Below are 20,197 nucleotides of genomic sequence, written 5' to 3' on the forward strand. Positions count from 1 at the left end.
AGAAAAAACTATGTGTGTGTGGTTGCATATATACATACATGTTAAACAGTGCTTCTAAAATTATAGTCACACTTACCTGATTTTCATCCATGAGTTACCATGAGTTCTCATGCACTGATGCATTACCAGCATCACTAATAAAGAACATAAAGATTTCAAGTAATCCTTCACTGATCTCTAGCTGATTTATTATAGGGAAAAATCCTCTTCATACTCAGTTGTTTTAAGGAACAGAATACTACACTGTATACAGTATTTTAATTTTTTCTTGCAAATTTAGTGCAAAGAATTTTCAGCATGTATTCATAAACCTGTTAAAATACTAGCAATCCATACCATTATACCTTTTTAAAATGCTTAAATGCAAAAAAAGTATGATAATTCTTGCTTTTAGACACTTAAAATGAAGACAGCAATCTTTTTGTGGTGAGTTAATAAAATTTCCTTAAGACTAAATTCCAGAGAAGCTGTACATAATGTTATTTAGTGCTAAAAATCTACAATACATTTTTCAAGTATAAGATACTGAAATATTATTGCCAATAAATAGTTGTGCTGTAGTCAAAGCCACGGTTCATTTGTTGAATCATTCACATCTCAACATGTTAGGATTTAGTTTTTCACTGAGTTTATGTATTAAAATAGCTAACTCTTCTGTTGCTTGTGACTTATCCTCCAAAAGTTCATAGCGAAGACTGGAGATATCTTGTTTGATTTCCTTTAATTCACCTGTATTAATCATTGAAAGAAATACTTGTTAGCAAAGTTTGGTTTACGTTCATTAAATAATGTTCTGTCAAGTAACATCAGTGAATATTTCAGAATTATTTCCTGCTCATCCAAAATGTTCATGAGAGCAGGTGCAGGAGTGGGGCAGGAGGCTTTACTTCTTCACTTGACAAGTGAGCCTGTGTGCACCCCTGGTTGTACCAAAGGTATTTTCATAATCCAACAAACTCTACTGATGTGCTTCACACGTACACAGAACATCAAAGATTCACAAAGCTCTTTATATCGATTAATGAATTAATCACAGCAACACTGCTGAGCAGCTGGTAAATATTAGTATTCCCCCCACCCCCCAGCTTTTAGAGAGAAAAAGCAAAAAGATTTTTTTCTGAAGTGATATGCTAAGATCACACAGGAAAAGTGAGGCAGAGCTGGCAATAAAACTCACAGCTTCTGAGTCTCTCTCCTCTTCCTTAACAATATCCTTTGAATTAAAAAAAGTCAACCAATTTAATATTATGTTACAATTTGACGCAAATACCAACACCCCATCTAAATGGGAACCACCTTAGTCAGGAAACAATTGTCAAGGCCAGGATTATAACAAGCAACAGCATGTTTTTCATTACAGGATATTCCATTCAAGAATAGAAGGGGTTTTTTTTAATATTCAAATACTATTCTTCTAAGAAGTGCAAGGCCTATTAATTCTTACATGGTACCCACTGCAGGAAATTGCTTGTCATGTATGAAATAAAAGAGTACAAAAGAATACCTAAGTTCTCCATGTGATGCAAAACAGGGAAAAATCCCTAAACTCATGATTAAAATAGCTGCAATATATAATAATGGAAGAGAGTTTTCTATTTATAATATAGCAGACTTCAAAAGTTGTATCTTCAAAGCCCAGATATCTCAGGTACCAATGAGACTGGCAAAATGCTGTATCTTTGCTTTGCAGCTTAGACTGAGGTTCAGGGGTTAGCAGACTTGCCCAAAGTGGATTTGCCTCTAGGAAAATCATGATGTACATCATGATTCTTCTGCACATTAACTGTCTTACTCATGTAAACCTGTGTATGTAAATACCTGAACAGACATCAGGGCATTGGGAAGACCTGAACTCCACAGGTATTTTATTGGTGAGAAAACACACTCTTTTAATCGCTCTGTAGGTGAGTCCCCCATCATAGAGCAGAAATAGAAGAAAAGCGATGGGAGTTCTGCAGAGAGTGGCAGAGGGGCATGCTGCGGGCAAGACATGTGCAGGACTGTCTTTCCCCATTATTTAACTTTGAGAAGCTTCTCTGCTTCTGTCACTCATGAGCTCGGCTCGGCACAGCCATATAAGATGGGGAAGAGTCAAAATGACAGTCACTGCACAATGCTGCCTTTTGAAGGCACAGAGTTGGTTTTAATTTACATCCTAATTTCTTGTCTGCTCCCAGCTTCTTGCTGCAGAGAGTTATGGTTAAACAGGGAAACACTGACAAGCAAAGCAAAAGCCATGCAGCCTCAGCTGAGAGAACAGCCCTTCAGGGCCCCTCATGTCATATGTGGACACAGTCTCTTGCTCCCTCCATGCCAGTAAAAGCTGTTCTGATCCCAAGCTGTTCACCACTGCACACCAGTTGAAGAGCACAAGCCTGCCCATAGAGTGGTCTGGTAAGTGTTCCCCAATCCAACACAGGGAAACCCAGCTAAACTAGCCCAGACCAGAACCACCTGGGCAAAACAGGTATGTTTTGCTGGTAGTGGTCATGTGGATTTCTTACTGGTTGGACCAGGAAGGTTATGACCTCCAGCTTATGGGGAACAAAAATATTGCTGGGGTGGTTACTTATATCTTCAAAGAGCAGAGCTAGCCCTGGAAATAACATTAGTCTATAGCCTGATCATCTTTCCCTAGAGGGCAGAGTGCTGTGCTCATCCCGACTACTTTATTCGGAAACTTGCCCAGAGCTCATGAGGTTCTTTTTTAGCCCCCAGGCCTGCATTTCATTCCTGGAAGGCAGGAGAAAGGAGGACAGTGTGCGGCTGAGTCTTACCGAACTGGGAGTCAGGGTGTGTGCCTGGTGCATGCCCCCCTCACACTGCTACCATGCAAGTTCCTGAGGCCCCACAGCTCAGACACAGACGTGAAGCTCAGATCCATCATTTCGCCGAAGATCTCTGGTCTTGCACTAAAACAGTGGCTACAGTTCATGTTTTTCCTCACCATACAGCTAACACTATGCAGGTTTTTAAATTATGTGCAACTTCATAGATGAAGATTCCCCATAACTTCATGAATGAAAGGAATCCAAGTAGTTCATGGCATGAAGTAGTAAATTGTCTGTTCAGTTGAATGAGACAGAGAGAAAGATAGCCCTACAGCTCTGACTAGGACTCTAGAAGTCTGAATACAGTTAGTGGCTTCTTCACAAATTTCCTCTGTAACTCTAGGCAAGTCATGGCTGTGTCCCAATTTTCCATCAATGGGTCCCATAGTACTTCTTAGTTCTAACTCTTTTGCCCTACTTGTCCATTTTTTTGTCACAGACATGCCTTCCTTACTGTCTATTTAAGTTCAGTACACTCAGTTCAGTGCACTTAAAGTAGAATGAAACCCTCATTTTAACTGAAGCCTCCATGCACCACTGCAATACCAATTCCTAATACAGCGTGGCAAAAATTGTCTCTGAATGTTACAACTACAGTGTCTCTTACCTTCATTTACTTCATCATTTTCTTTGTCCACTTGTGCTTTCAAAACATAACGTTTTATCAGTCTCTTCATTATTTGCTGCCAGATTAAAACAGTTATACGATCAGGTAAGCATATATAATGAACCTCTACTCACTTTTCTTTATTAACTGTATTTCTCACTTCCTTGTAAGCAAAAGAATGAGCAGCCCTAGAGCAAGCAGTTGTCTTATATGGGCTTTTTTGGTGGCATGCAGATATTCAGCATTACAACAAAGCATCTTTCTCATCCAGTTACCTCTTATTTACAGAATATCACCATTGCTTGCAGAGAACATGGACAATATGGAAATGTTGAATGTAATTTCATTTTTTTTTAATGCAGTGTAACAGGTGGAAACAAGAAAGTTTGGCTTAGTGTGAACAGTTAGCTTTTTCAGAAGTCACCAGATGTGCCACCAGGGGTTTATAGGCTACAGGGTGTGCAAACCCAATCTTATGGATGTAACTGTACTATCTACATCATTATCAATGTAAAATTATAATGGTGAAAAAAACCCCTGTATTTTGTCTAGCACTTTTCTGCCATGATCTAGATTTCCTTAGCACTTATGCAGCCACTTGTATGGTGACATTGAGTAACTTATGCAACACAACTTTTACCTAAACAAAGCCCTGCAGACACCAAGTTACACCTAATAAATGGTGCTTGATCTGTTGTAGTTATTTTGATCAAGAACGAGCTCTAGGTAATAAAGTATGCTGCAGCTTTTCTGAGTATTAGTTGTGTCTATCCTTTCCTGGCATAGGCTTCTCTGCCTTTACTGCAGTATAAGTACTCTGAAAAGGGCTGCTTAGAGAGGTTATGGTATCTCCATCCCTAGAGATTTTCAGAACTTGAGTGGACCAGGCCCTGGACATCCTGACCTGACTTAGAGCAGGAGGTTGGACTAGATGATTCTCAGGGGTCCCTTCCAACCTAAATATTCTATGACTCTATGAAATAAAAGTGTATGAAATAATTACTCATCTTATGTGAGGAGTAATTTATATATATATATATATGTAAAAATATATCTACTTTCACACACTTCCATTACTCAGCAGTGGCCAGTGTACATACTCACCTGATACCGTGTTGGCTGATTGAGAATACTGTTAAAACTGTGTGATTCAAAAACTCTGGAGTTCGACTGAGTGAAAAGGTTTAACTAGGAAACAATAAAACAAAATTAAAGCACTTTATGGAATTCACAGTTAAAACTCAGCTGCTTTCTTTTTTCTTGGAGATGTTTCTATATTCACTATTTCAGAATCTTATTTTCAAAAAACCACTGATTGCCTTGACTTTTTTTTTTTAATACTGATCATTTTAGCCATCCTGTTCACAGCATAACTTCAAAGCAATTGTGCTCACACAGTTGAGAAGATGTTATGACTTGAAGGCAGGAATGAATGGCCAGAGCAAGGAGAGACTCCCTAAAGTGGCTTTGGCAAAGCGTTATTGTGGAACTGCACCCTTAGGCATATGTTTAACTACGGGAACCCTCAAAACCACTTCTACTCAGTTCAAAGTAGCTGCAAAGGTGTTCTTCTAAAGCATAGTTTTCAGGAATAGTAATACCTTTAGAAAATTGGTCACTGCTCAATTATCAGAGGATCAGCAGATTCCACCACAAAGGCATCAGATACCCCTCCTCCCCCAAATATAAGATTTTTGTAGCAATGGGATAAAAACAGAAGGGGAAAAAAAAGCCTTGAACAAGATGGCTTTATGACTAATGCACAAGGTTTGTTATTACCAAATCAGTGGCCTGATTCTTCTCTTAGATACACCGGTGAGAGTGAAGTAAAAATGCGTATCCATAGGAGAAGGCTCAAATCCTTAATCTGTATTTGTCATTAATTTTCTGTATGACTAATTAAAGTCACTGAACCAGTAACACCTGACCTCTGATGGGGCAAGAGAATGACTTGAAGTCATCCTGCACCTGTACAGTAAGTGTAATGCTTTCAGTGTCACATATACTGTGCATATATTCTGCAGAGAGCCTGTGCACAGACAAGTCCCTGTCACTGGTTAAGAAAACTGGGTCAGGAGCGTGCTACTTGTGCTTCCTCCAGATTGTCCTCTTTCCTGTGGGCAGTGAGACGTCAGCTCAGCCACCATTTTTCTTAGGGAGTGGGCCAGGATTTATCTTTGTGCACAGTGTAATGCACAGTGCGTCAGCCCAGCTTGGCTCAGGAAAGGCTGCAGGGAACAAAAGGATGTTCCAGGGATATACCTTGCCTTTCCCAGAAAAAAAGAATTTGGTTCGTAGTTCAAGAAAACTAGCTCCACCTCACCTGTCTCAGCAGTGTCTCAAACATGATTTTCATTTTTTAGTGACTTACACTCTAAGCTGCTGCCGTATGATATATCAGAAGAACTAAGTGTTTTGTTATAAAAGTGTATCTTTAGGGTGTTGGGTTTTTTTGGTCGTTTTTGATTTTTTTTAAATACTTTTGGTCTTTAGCATTCCAAGTGGAGCAGTTAGTAGTAGCAGTAGTGCTCCTAGCTCAACTGATTAAAACTGCCATTTTAAAAAATATGTATCTACTTTCACTATCTAGAGAAAACTGGAGAAAATATTGTCTTTATTAAAGGTTCAGGAGCCCAAAACAACTGTCCTAGGCTCCAGAGATCTTCCAAAAAAAAAAAAAGGAAAGAGTTGACATTTCTGATATTTTATGGTAAAACAAATCAAAAATGCTTTTCAAAATATTTTTGGTTTTGGTCTTTGTAAAATACAAGGCCTTGAGGCTAATTTATAAAAAGAAACCCACGTGCATCCTCTTTAACCTGTTTGTGCCCCACTTTCCCATCAACAAAACAGGAGAAATTGTTATCTAATTCTCACTAGGGTGTTGTGACACTGCATTCATTAATATTTGCACAGAACATTTAGATACCCCAATTTAGAATGTTATCTAAATATGTTATCTAAACGCTAGAGATTATAATTACCAATTCCCTCTCCTCCTGCTCTCCTCTGCTGAGAACATAGTTTTTGATAGTAGGGAGTGAAATACCATCCCGACCACACTTCATCCATTGCCTGTTCTGGTGAAAGGAAAAGCTAGCTCTCCATATTCCCAGTTGTTATCCATGAAATAAAACTGTATGGTGACATCTCTCTAGTGGAGGCTGAAAGCTTCCTTGTTCAATATTTAGGTCATTCCATGTGGGAATTACTTGCATCTTTGATTACTCAGTTATTTTTGTTATAACTGTGCTTTTCCATATGACAATATGAATTAAAGATCCACAAATATAAATGCCTAACTAATTACCCTACTATCATCAGAAGTACAAATTATCCCCTACAATGTAAAGGAAAACAGAATGCTGAGATGGAAAAATACCTCATTACTACAATTAAAAGATTTTAGTACCTACCCTCGATTTGGAATTGCCCATTCCCATTTCAATATCCTTCTGCAGCCGTCTCCTCCTGCACTTAGAAAAGTTAATGATCCTCATGATGAAATAGAAAAAAGATTTGGGGCTTGGTACAAGACTGAACGGTGGAGGTAATGTTTTTCCATCATCAAAATATGATAACCAGAGTTTAGAACGAGCAAATTTCCATTCTACATCACTGTCGTCCTGTGTTAAGATACAAAACAGGTATGTGCTTTGTTTTCATGATACGCAAAACTTCTTCCAAATGAAACATCTTTTAAATATCTAATATTTTTCTTATACACAGCAATGTTACTTACTTGCAAATAAAACTCCTAGTAGTTCAGCAAAAATGCAACTGCTTTATCGAATCCACTTTAACTAAAATTCAGCTGTGTCTCTTTATGTCAACATCTCATTACTGGTACTTAGTTCAAGTATGTAAACAATTTAAACGAGTTATTTTTGCACAGAGTGAAAGCTAATATATTAACTCTCTGCTATTTATAGTGAAACTTTTTTAAAAAGTCTTGTTTTTTCTTTAAATTGGTTACATGATTGTCGTACTCATGCAAACAAAGTAATTGTATTGGCTTCTAGGCATGCACAGTTTTTTACATAACTATGAACACTAATTGTGACTTATAAAGGACTACATAAAATATCAAATTTGTTTTCATGAAGAAATCCTGTTAAAAACTGACAAACTGATTTTGTCCTGATACATTCTTACCAAAGTTTTGTAAGTCTGGACTTGATTTATTCCAAAAGTGAAAAAGTTGGCTTAGTGAAACTGTTTTTCTCTTGCTGAATTCCCTGAAGTTTCCCAGAAGCCACTGAAAGTATTGTAAATGACACATCCATCTGTACACTACCTGTTAGATTTGTTTTTTTTTTTTTTCCCTGCTGGGAACAGTGCTTGTGTGTGCATGTGAATGTAGTACTCTGAATAACATCAGAATTTATGGTCTGGAAGACTGGCATTAAAAATATATTTTTATTTTCATTTCAGCAATTTCAATTTTATTTTTAAAAGCAGATGTCTTCTCTACTTCAAAGTTTCTGAGTTTTTTTTATTGTAGTTGGGTGCTAAATACCCTAATTTAATTAAATAACTTTAAAAATGAAGATACTTTATCAGCAAAATGAAATTCAAATAAAACATATCTCTTTTGATGAGCAATGCAGCCAATCACTGCGTGTGAACTTCAGTCATTAATCCACTGAGCCACCTGGCAGATTTGGAGAACTACCACTATTGTGTTTTCAGGGCACACAACAAAGTTCAGCTAAGCCGAGAATCAAATTTTAATATTGCACCTAAAGTAGAAGAAAAGTACGTGCTTCATAACTAAGCTTGTGAGCATTGCAAAGTGTGACTCAGTCACAACAATTATGTGAACAGATGCCTACAACATATTGCAAGTACAGTACCTAAATGTAGAAAAGTGTGTACAGTAGTGGCACATGAACATAAGTGTCCAACTCCTCCATGTTTAGTTAAAAAGTTTAAGGACTGGAAATGCAAACCAGGTTTCCATTAAAAAATGCATCAAAATACATTTAATCCATATCCTAATGACCTATCCAAAGACTGAAGTGTACTCAATTAAGAAAACATGCAATTAGCATCCTAAAGAAACTGGGAATGAACTAGTCATAGTCTAAAATGTTGTGCCAAGTAACTTTTTTTTCTACTTCATAGCAGTCTTCATTTGAATGTTAGTTTTGCTTGTAAAATCTCTGGATGGATGGCATTTCCTTAGATGTGTACACCTGGCACAAGATAAACTACCTGTTCAGATCCTGTAAGGTTCTGTATCTTGGCTGGGTTGCGAGATAAAGACAGTCTTAGAACATAGTATTTTTTGTCGTCTCCTTCACTAAGGTAGTCCCTTGACTGTACTTTTGCATATCAAGACATGCTCATTAAAAGAATTCTTAATAATTCTGCCCTTTTCCAATGTAACAAAAGAGAACAACTTGAGAGCAGAGCCATACCTCAATTTCTTGATATGAACTGTTGATCATAGCAATCAGCATGTTGAGCAGAACTACAACCATTGTTACATTGTATATGCCGTAAAGAACATAACCAATGTTCTCTATGAATTTATGATCGTATTTGAGGACAACAGAGGTTACTTCAGACAAGCCAAATATTGACCAAAATAAAGTCTTGAAACTTTCTTCCACTCTGTATGAAAAGAGAGGAAAGCATTATTACTAGCTACACAAATAAATACATAAGCTGTGCTTAGAACAAATGATAAACAATCTCCAGTAATTTGTCCGTGACCCAAGGTTGTAGAGATTTTAATTTAGGCATTGATCAAAATAACAACACGCAAGAAAATGTGTTCACAGACTGCTTGAATTCTCCACTGTGCTCCAATACTTCACACATAATATAGCTGAAATACTGGTAAAGCATGCAAAATTCATTCAGTTACTCAAAAATACTTGTCAAAGACTGAAAGCTCAATAGAAAAAGGAACTAGAAGGCTATCACATTTCCAGGTTTTGAGATGAAACGTATTCTCATCTCATTATTTTCCAGTCTAATTCTGTAGGGGGCAGACTCTCCCTATCCTAAGAAAGCTAAAAATGGGGCTGGAGGGAGGAAAACTGCTGCACTCCTTTCACTGAGTTCCTGAATAAACCTTCCATGAGGAAGAGCGCATCCAAAATCAGGTAGCAGCAGGTTCAGCAACAGAACTGGTAAACCGAACAGATTTCATGGCATTTGTTGAAGACCACTGTTGCAATCACAGTGGGAAGAGGGCACTTCAGTAGGAGGCAGGCACCTAAATACCCCTGAGGCTCTGGGTCCAGGACGGGCTGACTTCTGAGGAAGGGAGCTGCAAGGCCTCTCCGACAGCTGTCTGACCGCCTGTTTCAGACCTTCGGGGCATTTGACAGTGGATCTTCTTCACACTGCCCTTCCTCTTCCAACCCACGGAAAACTGACCCCATGAAGGTTTTTATGAAGGGAAAGGAAAATGATTACAGCGATATGGCACCAGGGAGCCTTCTGATTTTCACGACAAAGCGACTGTTGTTTCCACAGCGCACAGGTCTGATGCCTGTCTGATTCGTTGAGTGGAGAGACAGACCTCTGCCACCGAGATCAAGGGACAGACTGCAGAGCTTGGCTTTCTGGCAGCGTAACATTGCTACAGGTTGGCTTATCACGCAGCGAGGACGCAGCTCACTGCAAAGCTCTACCCTACACCTCACCGGGAGGCAGGCTAAAGAATGGAAGCTAAGAGATGTAGAAATTCAATAAAAAGTTTGATCCTACTTTAAAAATGTACCTTCCATTGTACACCCCATTGGACAGAATTTATTGGAAATAACTTCTTTGTGTTGCTAAAAGGTGAACTAACAGACATTCATGACTGTATTTTAATAAGTATCCAAAATAAGCCAGTACACATATCTTGAGTTACCTGTTTTAATGTTGATAAATAATTTTAAGTCTGAACAATATAGGATTGGGTGTATTGTCTAGTAAAATAACACTACTGTTTAAGCAATGAATAAGTATTAAAATATTATCCATATTCAACACCTGGTACCAGAAACCATAACATAAATATCATTATATCTCATTATTTATCTACAGGAAAGACAATGAGAAAGAATAAGTGTAAAAAATCATGTCAAATTAAGGAAGAGTCATGGAAGCAAATACATGAAAACACTGCAGTTTTTATAGAAGTTCAGTCTTGTGTAGAAAGATGGGAGAAAGAGAAAAGTTCTGAATTTCACCAACCTGTGGAACTACCTCTGGTTTGGAATGTCCTAAATATTTACCAGTTCCAACATCACTTTGTTTCAGGAAGTAAAAAATGGAAATCAGACAGGAACTTCAGAGGAGATGATGGCAAGCAATCTAATTGCACAAGATGCAATTTCCAGCCAGTGTTCTTTTGCACTCACGTAACTATCAGTAATAAGCAGTTATCATGCAGACTGTAAACCTCATCCAAAAGAGTCCAATGCAATTCATAGATTTGTTTCAGTACTGATCTAAGAAAGACCCATCATCTACAGAATTGCTAACTTCACTTCTTGAAAGATTAAAGTGTCATTTGGAGGCCTATTATTGACACCTAGGCTAAATCCCTCTCTGTGTATCAATTAGGTCTGACAGAGCACAGTTCAAGACTGTAATTCTACTGGTTGATATGTGAAAATATAATGCAGGGGAAATCACTAACATCTTGCAGCTGGCTGTCCGCAAGCTTGTATAATTACCATGATATAGAGGTAAAATTATTTTAATGGAAGCATCCTTTATGTACATAGGATAGAACTGGGCTTTTGTATTCTGCTTTCTAAGGCTCTGAGATACCTGATTTCTCAACAACTTCAACAGCCTTCGGTTATATTAATGCTAGGAAAGAGCATGCAATACCTCACAGGCTTTTTTACCTCTGTGGAAAACTGAAAGTTTCATATTTCCTTTTGCTTTAACATAGCTTCATACTTACGTTGTAAAGGCCGGGTTTAGTTTAGCTCCCAGGTAGTAGGAATACAGTATGAACATTCCAATCATAAAGGCAAGAAACACCATAATAAAAAGGACCATAAACTTGAAAATGTCCTTAACAGTCCTTCCAAGTGAAATCTGCAAGGGCCCAAAACTCTCATTTGCAGGCAGGATATATGCAATTCGAGAAAAGCTAAGCACGACAGCAATTGCATAAAGGCCTTCAGATATTATCTGAGGATCAGATGGCAGCCATTTATCTCTAGCTGGAAGATATGAAATACAGACATAAATATAAAGAGTTACTCATTTATCACAATGTTTAAAAATAAGTCTTGATAGGATTTGTCATGAACATGTCTGAAACTAGTTGAGACAAATATTTGGGGAGTCTAGTAGCTGCTACTCTATAGTTACTATTCTATTCCTATTTCATTTAAGTCACAAATGATGAATGTAAATTGCATTACCTTTTGCTAGAAGAAAAATTATACTTGCTTCAAGATGAAAGTCTCTTCTACAATGTGTGCTTTAACCTGAACTATGTAACAATAAATATTTTCTTACTGTCTTTTGTAACATGACCATTTGATTAGCTCTCTTAATACACACTGGCTAAAGCCAATAATTAACTCATGTTTTGGGGTTTATTAGTGGACAGTTAACAGTATTAGTTGAGGAACAATTCAATTTGTTAATTATATGAAGCTTTTGCCATTGTTACAAATTCAGGATATAAACTGGACCCCACTGAGGTCATGGGTATTTTTTCCATTGACCTCAATGGGAACAGGATCATGATTTTCACTTACAGCATGTTCAGAAATAATAGAGTTAATAAAGAATTTATAGAGTTTATATATAATGTGAGTTAATGCACCTTCATAGCAAAACACCACTGAATTAAAATGTGCTTGATACCAAAATAATATACGTACAAAAATAATATATATGTACAAATTCAGATTGATTATATACCAGTTAAAGTAATAAAATCAAGTTCATTACTGTAATATATTGAAGTTCATAAAGTATGCTACAAGTATACTGTCAGCAGCAAATACAGGTCCTTGTTGGTAGAAACAGAAATTCTTTATGTTGCAAATAGAAATTCTTTACACCTTTAATTACAATTTAGTACTTCTATTCTATCTGAACAGGACTTTACTGGGTCCAAGTTTGGTATAAGCCTCTTCCTTAATCATAAAATGTTGATAGACCTTTAGGAATACAAATGATTCTACTGAACCAAACAAAAAAAAAGAATTCACATCAAAACTGTATTTGTTGTGTGTTAAGTCAAGAATAGAATATAGCTTGGAAGTGTTTATAATACAAAAAGTCAAATTCAGCTTTGGTATAAACAGTTCGGAAAGACAGTTGAATTGTGTACATTTGAATTGATTTTGTCCTTACCTATTGTTTGGTTTTAATATATTGGCAAACTTGTTTATCAAATTAGCATAACAAGTATTGTTTAAATAGCAGAGAAAAAAAATGGAGGTAGAAACCATTAGATATTGCTATGAACACAAACACATGCAAATACTCATTTTAGGGCTAAAAAATGCTAGTGCATTTCACAGTTCAAACGGATGCCAACCAGATTTTCTATTTTAAGATCTGTGTTGCAGAAAAATTAAACTCACCGTAAGTAAAATATTCTATTTCTGGTGGAAGTGTGACTTCAGAGAGATCACTCTCCTCAATGTAGTTGTCCACATATTGTTGTGCTTTTGTGGCCTGCAGAAATGCTAGAAGCCTCGCTGTGAAAGCAGCAATGAAAATGGACAGCATCCCAAAATCCAAAACATTCCATAACTGCAAAATATATTCCCTGGGTCCTTCCAGCCAAAGCTCTTTGCATTCTGACCACATCATACCTGCAACAAGAAATGAAAAAACATAGCAATGTTGGCCACACTCTTTTCATTTATCTCTGCATTCTCTCATTGCGTGAAACCAAGTAGTACAAGTAGAGCAGAAATTCACTTATTTGCAGTGTCACAGAGTTGTCATACACCTTGAATATGGCTGTCTTGGTTTTAACAGGGTTGATCAAATTGCAAGATCTTAATCAATACACCAGGATAAAGTTCAGCCATCTCCATACTGTATAACGTAGTACCACAACTTTGTAATGCACATGCATATGCAATGAAAGCAAAAGCCTAACAACATGCTGTGTTTCTAAAGAAGGAAAAATTGTAAATGTGGAAAAAAGAACTCCTTACTTATTTTATCATTTACATTCACATAACACTTCTTAATCAAAAGGGTTAATTGTTACAGAAAGGTACAACAACTCACAACTGTATAGATGACAAAATAAAAATGCCAAAATTATAATACTGGTTCTCCACTTCATAGAGTAAGATGCTTTTCAGCATGGAAAGTGGAATTCAGCTACTGTAACTCAACTTTCTTATTCAGACTTCTCCTCAGAGATTCATTCATGTGGAATTAGTCCAGACCACAATCTCATCATAACTTAGAGATGTAATTGTTGAGAATCATGATATTTGCTTACTCCAAAAGGTTTGTGAGGGAAAAAAGAGAGAAATATTTTTTTCTTGTTTCCCTGCAGGGATAATGCAAAGGGGTTCTGCTCTGAACAGGCTTGAGCCACAGACTCTCCAATCTAAATTGTAATTTTGCTGTCATCCCAAGCGTATGCACAGCAGCCATGCACTGGATTTGCTTGGGCTGGTCGGCTCTTGAGGGCCAAAGAAATTTCTCACAGTGACCGAGTCCCAGAGACCACCAAAATCACAAGCCTTGCCTTCCAAATAAAGAGGCTGTTCCCCACCAGCATATGCGGGAACTACCCAAAAGGCAGCATATACAAGGGATACTCAGCTCCCTACCCTAATGTAGTTTAGGATTAAACAGTGCTTAAACCAGGAAACACAGATGATTCAAAAGACAGGGTGAGGCACCTTCATGTAACAGCCAGAGTAATAATTCCTTTCTATTCTGCAGCTAGTAAAATCTGAGAATGCTACATTATCATGTGGCTAATTGACATTTTCCTACCTAAACAGGGCACCTGACTTGGATGAAAAACTAGAAGACAGCATTTTCTGCCATACATAGTTTCAAACAGGCTGGCAGCTGACCAGGTTTGGGATTAGGGGTGGGGGGCAGCACACGGGGCTGAGTAATGGAACAGACTCATTAGCCCCTGGACACTGATGGAAACTGATTTCTCCTGAATGCTACGTAAGCAGTACTGCCACATGAGCACTACCATGCTAACGCAGCAACACCAAGCAGTGGGACCTCCTGGCCTTCTGGCACAGAGCAGAGCAGGCCTCCTGGTCCTGTTTAAGAACACCACTTCAGCAAAGCGTGATTTCTGTAGTGCTCCCGTCAGCAAACCTATGTTCCTGCCGCAAGTGCCAGAATTACTGAACTGCTCAGCAGTGTCATTGCAAATCAACAAGACTTACTACACCATGAAACAGCCTTCTTCCTCTGAAGAAAATGCTTGACCATTTTACTCCTGCAGGCTACGACTTTTTTAAAACTTTTGACTGTCAAATGATATTGAAGCTGTAAAGAAACAACTGGCACCAACAGCACCCTTTTCCAGGCCCCCTTCCAGCCACTGATTAGCCCTTCCTCCCTTCTTTTGGAGCAACAGTCAGCAGGACTCCTGCCCTCACTCCCCACACCTCCCTTGCCCTGCTCTGCTCCAGTTCAGAAAAAATGGCCTCAAGCCTCATCTGTGCCAGGGTCAATGCCGCAGAGGCTTCCTTATTCTTGCCTGGGGGCTGCTCTGCACCCCAGGTATAAAGCAGTCCAGCCACTCCTTTTATGCCCCCAACCTGCTTTTACCCCATGCTGCAAGAGGGCTCAGCATAGAGATGCTTTCACTAGTTTTCAGGTACTAATCTGCCCTGAGTGTTTATTTCTACCATGCAGCAGCTGCAGGGAAGGTTTTGGCCCCAGGCTTCTCCTTTCTTTTTGAATTTCTGCCTTCAGGAAAACAGTTGACATAGAGATGAAGGGGCAATATACCTACCAAGCACCCATACCATGATCAGCATTTCTGTCCAGGTGAACTGGGTAGTCTTCACCCTAAAGATCTGCTTAGGGTAATCAGTAACAGTGACATTTGGTAGTGTTGTTATGCCTTCGAATCTGTCTGAAGCATTGAACACCAGCAGGCCTAGGAAAATAATGAAGGATGCTGCATGTGCCACAAATTTCATAAATGGGCTTCGAAGAATTCTCCCAAGCTGTGAAGGCAGAATGAAAGCAGTCACTCATCTTTCTCACAGAAACAGAAACTCTCTTTCATCAAGCATTTCAGAAGCCTAAAGAGGCACTCAGAGCTCAGGACAGTCAGAAACAAAAACTTTTACTCTCTACTTAAGGATATTAAGGACAATGAAGTGCCATGCTGTACCATTCCCAACAGAAGCCTCCCAAAGTCAGCCCTATGGGGTATGTCATCCTGTTCGGGAGTGTTCATGCTATTCCATAAACTCTAGATGGCAATGTTTGCAGGGAAATACTCCAAGGAATTACAAACATACACAGTGGCAGTGACCAGAACGGGTCCGATCTAATGCTCACATATGCCAGCGGGGGACTGAAGCAAGCCAAGGGGAAAACAAACAAACAAAGCCCCTAAATACCAAAATGCTTTCCATACCAACAAGAAAGTGCTATTAGTTTGTCTGTGACTACAGTCTAGCTCTGGGAAAAACTACAGACTCATCTCCTCATCGCTGGCTACCGTATTGCAACCACAAAACATATGTTCATAGCAAAAGTCCTAAATGAACAACCTTTAAATGTGTACTTAAACCAACGAGGACTATTGCATCGCAATGACATAAGGAGGACAAGATCAGAAATTTTACTATTTTCAAATAAATTCAGCTGCTTTCATTCACATCTGTACCTCTACATTTGCAGAGGCAGCCTTTCAGCAGAGGGGAGCAGCTGGCCTCCAGGAGACCACACTGGAAAGAGCAATGGGACTGTTGCTGCTACTCCCCGTATAAGAAAGGAGTCTGTGATCCCATCAGTACCAGCCTCAGCCCTGCAGGCAGTGTTGAAAGTGCCAGGGCTACAGTCCACCTCTCTGAGGGTAATACTGCCAGCCTCCTTTACCTGTGCAGTGAAGGTCTAACGCTGCCAGTGCTGCCGCAACCTCCCGACCAGTGTACTCAAAGAGTACAAGCATCAGCAAGGCTGCACTGCAGACTGCAGCTTATGCACTGGCTCAAGTACAGAGATGGTACTGTGACTCCCTGCTGGCGCTCTTTGGAGACCTCCGGGAGGGACTGCACATCTGAATTTACTAGTCTCTCCCAGCCTACTTCCCTTTGGAAGGATTAGTACCTTTGGGATACATCCCACTTCTGCACCCTGAGCGTGACTACGCTTGTCCCCTGTCCCTGCACAGGGTGTGACAAGGTAGATGCCAGACAGCTTGCTTTGCCTTAGCTGCTGCACACCGCCTAAGGCAAAAGGTCTCTTTGGCTCCTTCAGCACACAGGGGATCCGCTGCCCTGCACGTAACGGCCAATCTTTATTAATGCCAATATACAGTTCTGTCGGGATGAACTATCACATACGTTACCAATATTATGCAACATCCCCAAATCCCCCGTGAAGTGCAGCATTAGCAGCAGTAACGTGTAAGAAGAAAACAGCTGCATTCAGTAGATGGGGAACTGTAAGGAGCTTTATTTCAAGGAGCGCTTTCTCTGAAGCTGGGGTCAGCTACTCTGGCCAGAGCAGACCAGCACACGCTGAACAGCATTTACTACCTATGCAAACAGCCTCAGTATCCTTTCCTGCTCCTGACCTTTAGAAAACATTTTGAAATTACAATATCAAACAACTGATCTAAACGTACAGTACTTTTATTTGACATGAGCACTAGGAAAAATATCAGGTGTTTCTGGTACTGGGAATTAAAGCTCAAGGACAAATGTCACTTTTCCATATTAGACACTAGCTAAAAAAAAAAAATTAATATGTTTCTATGACATGGAGCTGTGAGGAATATCTTCACTACTGATAATCACAGAAAGTGTCATTTCAGAGAATAGTCTAAGTAACAATTATACCATTTCATAAAGGTTAATCTTTAAAGTAAATAAATAAATATTTAATGCAGAGAAAACAACAGATTCTCTTGAAATATGTAGGAGATGAGCAAAATCTTATTCCTTTTTGAGGTGAACTACAAAAGTAAAATACAAATCTGAGTGAAACTCAGATTCCTCTGCTGTACAGTTGTTAGGGAAAGAAAATTATAAGACCATATTCAGCACAGAAGTAAATTTACTTAAAATTAAAAAAATAAACTTTAAAAAAACAATGCAACTCAGAGAAATCTTTTTACTTCTTCTGATTTACTAAAGATCTATCAATATGCTGCATTTGCAGATAGCTAACATGTTACAGACTGTAAGGATTTAAAAGAAACTTTTGTTATTTTCATTTTGAGATTGTCAGGGAACGTAGAAGCACCCATTCATTTTTGTGTCTTTTAAAAAAGGTAAGTGTTTACAGTTACGCTCTCTTATGAATATATTGTACCACATGGTTGGAAAGCTGTATTTAATTTGATTGCTGTTCTATGGTTCACCTGGTAAAGAGACCTGCTAGCACAGTAATAGCAAATATTTTACTTAGAATTAAATTTTGCATCACTGAAGTGAACAGAGGTTCTAGGGATGGTCTATACAGGAACAGCATCGGATCTTAAGATGCCACCAAAGGAGAATTGTTATAGAACCTCCTGGGGCACTGCATGGTGACTATTAAAAAACCCTCAGTGCTAAAATAAATACAAGAATTCAGTCACATAGCAGAGATTGTGAGGTGAGCCTGATCTCAAGAAATTTAAAAAAAAAAAAGACTCTCAGAGAAGGACTTTTTCTTTCTTTAAACTTAACAGCAACTTATGTTCCCTCTAATGCTTCATCAGTGTAGTTCCCTCCTTACAATGCAACATAAAACAAATAGCATCATTTGGCTCAAGACTAGAGATCACTAAAAATATGATTATTTAGAAGCAGCAATTTCAGAAGCAGCAAACTAGAGGCACAATACTGCATTTTGGATGCCAGAAACCGAAAAACAGCACCCAGAACAATACAAGATATTTTAATGTGCAATTTATAAAAGTCAGTACCCTGCTACATGGTGCAATCCAATAACCAATGGCTAGAAATGGAAGGCCCAATGCCACAACCAGCACAACCAGACACTTGATAGCTATGGTCTGCTCCCGTAATCCTGAGAGATTTTCATACCAGATAGTCAGTAGCTGTTGCTGACAGTTGGGATGGGCCACAAACTGTAAAGAAAAAGAATGAAAACCAACACATATTATAATTTATAATACAAGTTATATAAATATTGCATACATGACCAGTGAACCTTAACCATCTGGCATTAATTCGGATCTTAATAAGCATGCTTTTCTCCCTTTCCTTTAAAATGAAGGTTAATAAATAAAGAAAAAACTGCTGAGCTGATTAAAAGCAGCACTTTGGGGAGAAGGTTGCACATGTGGACAGCTGTCACTGGGAGAAGCTTTGATGCATCATTAGAACAGTGTCACAGACCCAACCGGGTCCTGTCAGAGTTGAGCTTTAATCCTATCTTGCAACAATTTCTCAGCAAATCAAGCTGATGGAGACTAGAAATCCTGGTCTGACCATAACCCACCTTTAGCCTCTCCCCTTCTCGCACATACTGTTCAGACTTCCCTGAAATTTGCTGTCGTTTGATTTGATTCTTTTACAAATGTTCCAAATACCTCATTCACCATCTATACATTTTAAGTATAAAAAAAAAAAAATGAAGCAAAATATAGCTTAGGTGTTTAAATCTCCCTGGAGGCAGAGAGATGGGTACTGAAAGGGTTCTTTATTCTTATATTAGCATCTATTAGGCAAGCTGTCACCTCTATTTGGAATTACTTGGGCTATGAAAAATAGTCAGAAGCCACTTATTACAAACACATTTTTATGTTTTGTGAAAGATAAAACTTATCATTCAGTAATACATAGAAATTACATTTTGTGAATCAGATAAGATGCTCTCACAGTTTTGATGATGTTCCAAGAACCTTATAATAGATTTTTTATTTCATGCTTTGTTATCCTTTACACTAAATACATAGTTTATTTTGCAATAGTTTTGCATTTTCTCTATTCAAAGTTTGTGCCTTTGATACTATCTTAGCTGAAAAATATTAAATGCTCAAATTTGACATTTTCAAAAATCACTTTTCCCTTTTCACTATTTTAAGATTTTAAAAGTTCTTCAGCATACATAGTTATCACTGCACAGTCTCATGCTATTCTTAGACCTCTCTGTGTTTTGACGAGCTGTTAACACCTTAACAGAGGCTCAAATAAAGTTTGAATGGTGTATATTTTACCTAAAAATATAAACATTTCAGGGATTTTTCTAAGCAAGATAATTTTATTTTCAATTAATCTTTTTATGAGACATTTATTTTTGCTGACTGCTTTATATTATTATTTATCAATACTGCTCATTTATTTCTATAGCAGCAGGATTAAAAGACATCAGTCAGAAGTGGGTAAACCACAGGAGTAAGTTTATACAAATATCTGAGTAAATTTCAAATTTCAGTACTTAGTTCTACATTCCTGAGACAATATTCAGGCACTTACGTAAGAATGTTCTGATTATCAGTAGTCTAAGCGTACACAGCTACCACTGATTTCAATTCACTGAATGTCAGGCCATTTTTTTGAATGTTTGACCCTACATCCAAATTTTGGTACTTACTTCTCTTATACTCAGACATGGACACATGAGGGAGGATTTT

The 20,197-nt window shown here is 38.2% G+C and overlaps 1 protein-coding gene across 4 annotated transcripts in view; it reads right to left on the reverse strand.

Annotated features, from left to right (window-relative positions):
• Positions 1-166: 166 nt before the first annotated feature.
• TRPC3 (transient receptor potential cation channel subfamily C member 3) overlaps positions 167-20,197 on the reverse strand; it is a 49,759-nt gene continuing 29,728 nt past the window's right edge. Inside the window, exons 4-14 of one of the 4 annotated variants that reach the window (XR_003256001.1) lie at positions 18,524-18,688; positions 15,386-15,602; positions 13,008-13,241; positions 11,360-11,624; positions 8,862-9,057; positions 6,855-7,064; positions 4,543-4,626; positions 3,439-3,514; positions 2,778-2,912; positions 1,178-1,213; positions 641-729 (exon numbers count right to left, since the gene is read on the reverse strand). Coding sequence is in view for 2 of the 4 variants with exons in the window: in XM_026081464.1 (XP_025937249.1) it covers positions 587-729; positions 3,439-3,514; positions 4,543-4,626; positions 6,855-7,064; positions 8,862-9,057; positions 11,360-11,624; positions 13,008-13,241; positions 15,386-15,602; positions 18,524-18,688 (1,590 nt within the window). In the remaining 2 variants the exon portion in view is untranslated. Of the gene's footprint in view, positions 730-1,177; positions 1,214-2,777; positions 2,913-3,438; positions 3,515-4,542; positions 4,627-6,854; positions 7,065-8,861; positions 9,058-11,359; positions 11,625-13,007; positions 13,242-15,385; positions 15,603-18,523; positions 18,689-20,197 lie in introns of all 4 variants that reach the window. The other 3 variants (XM_026081465.1, XR_003256002.1, XM_026081464.1) reach the window with 3 other exon arrangements.

The sequence above is a fragment of the Apteryx rowi genome, unplaced genomic scaffold, assembly GCF_003343035.1.
Source record: "Apteryx rowi isolate R43461 unplaced genomic scaffold, aptRow1 scaffold_55, whole genome shotgun sequence".
NCBI classification, from domain to species: Eukaryota; Metazoa; Chordata; class Aves; order Apterygiformes; family Apterygidae; genus Apteryx; species Apteryx rowi.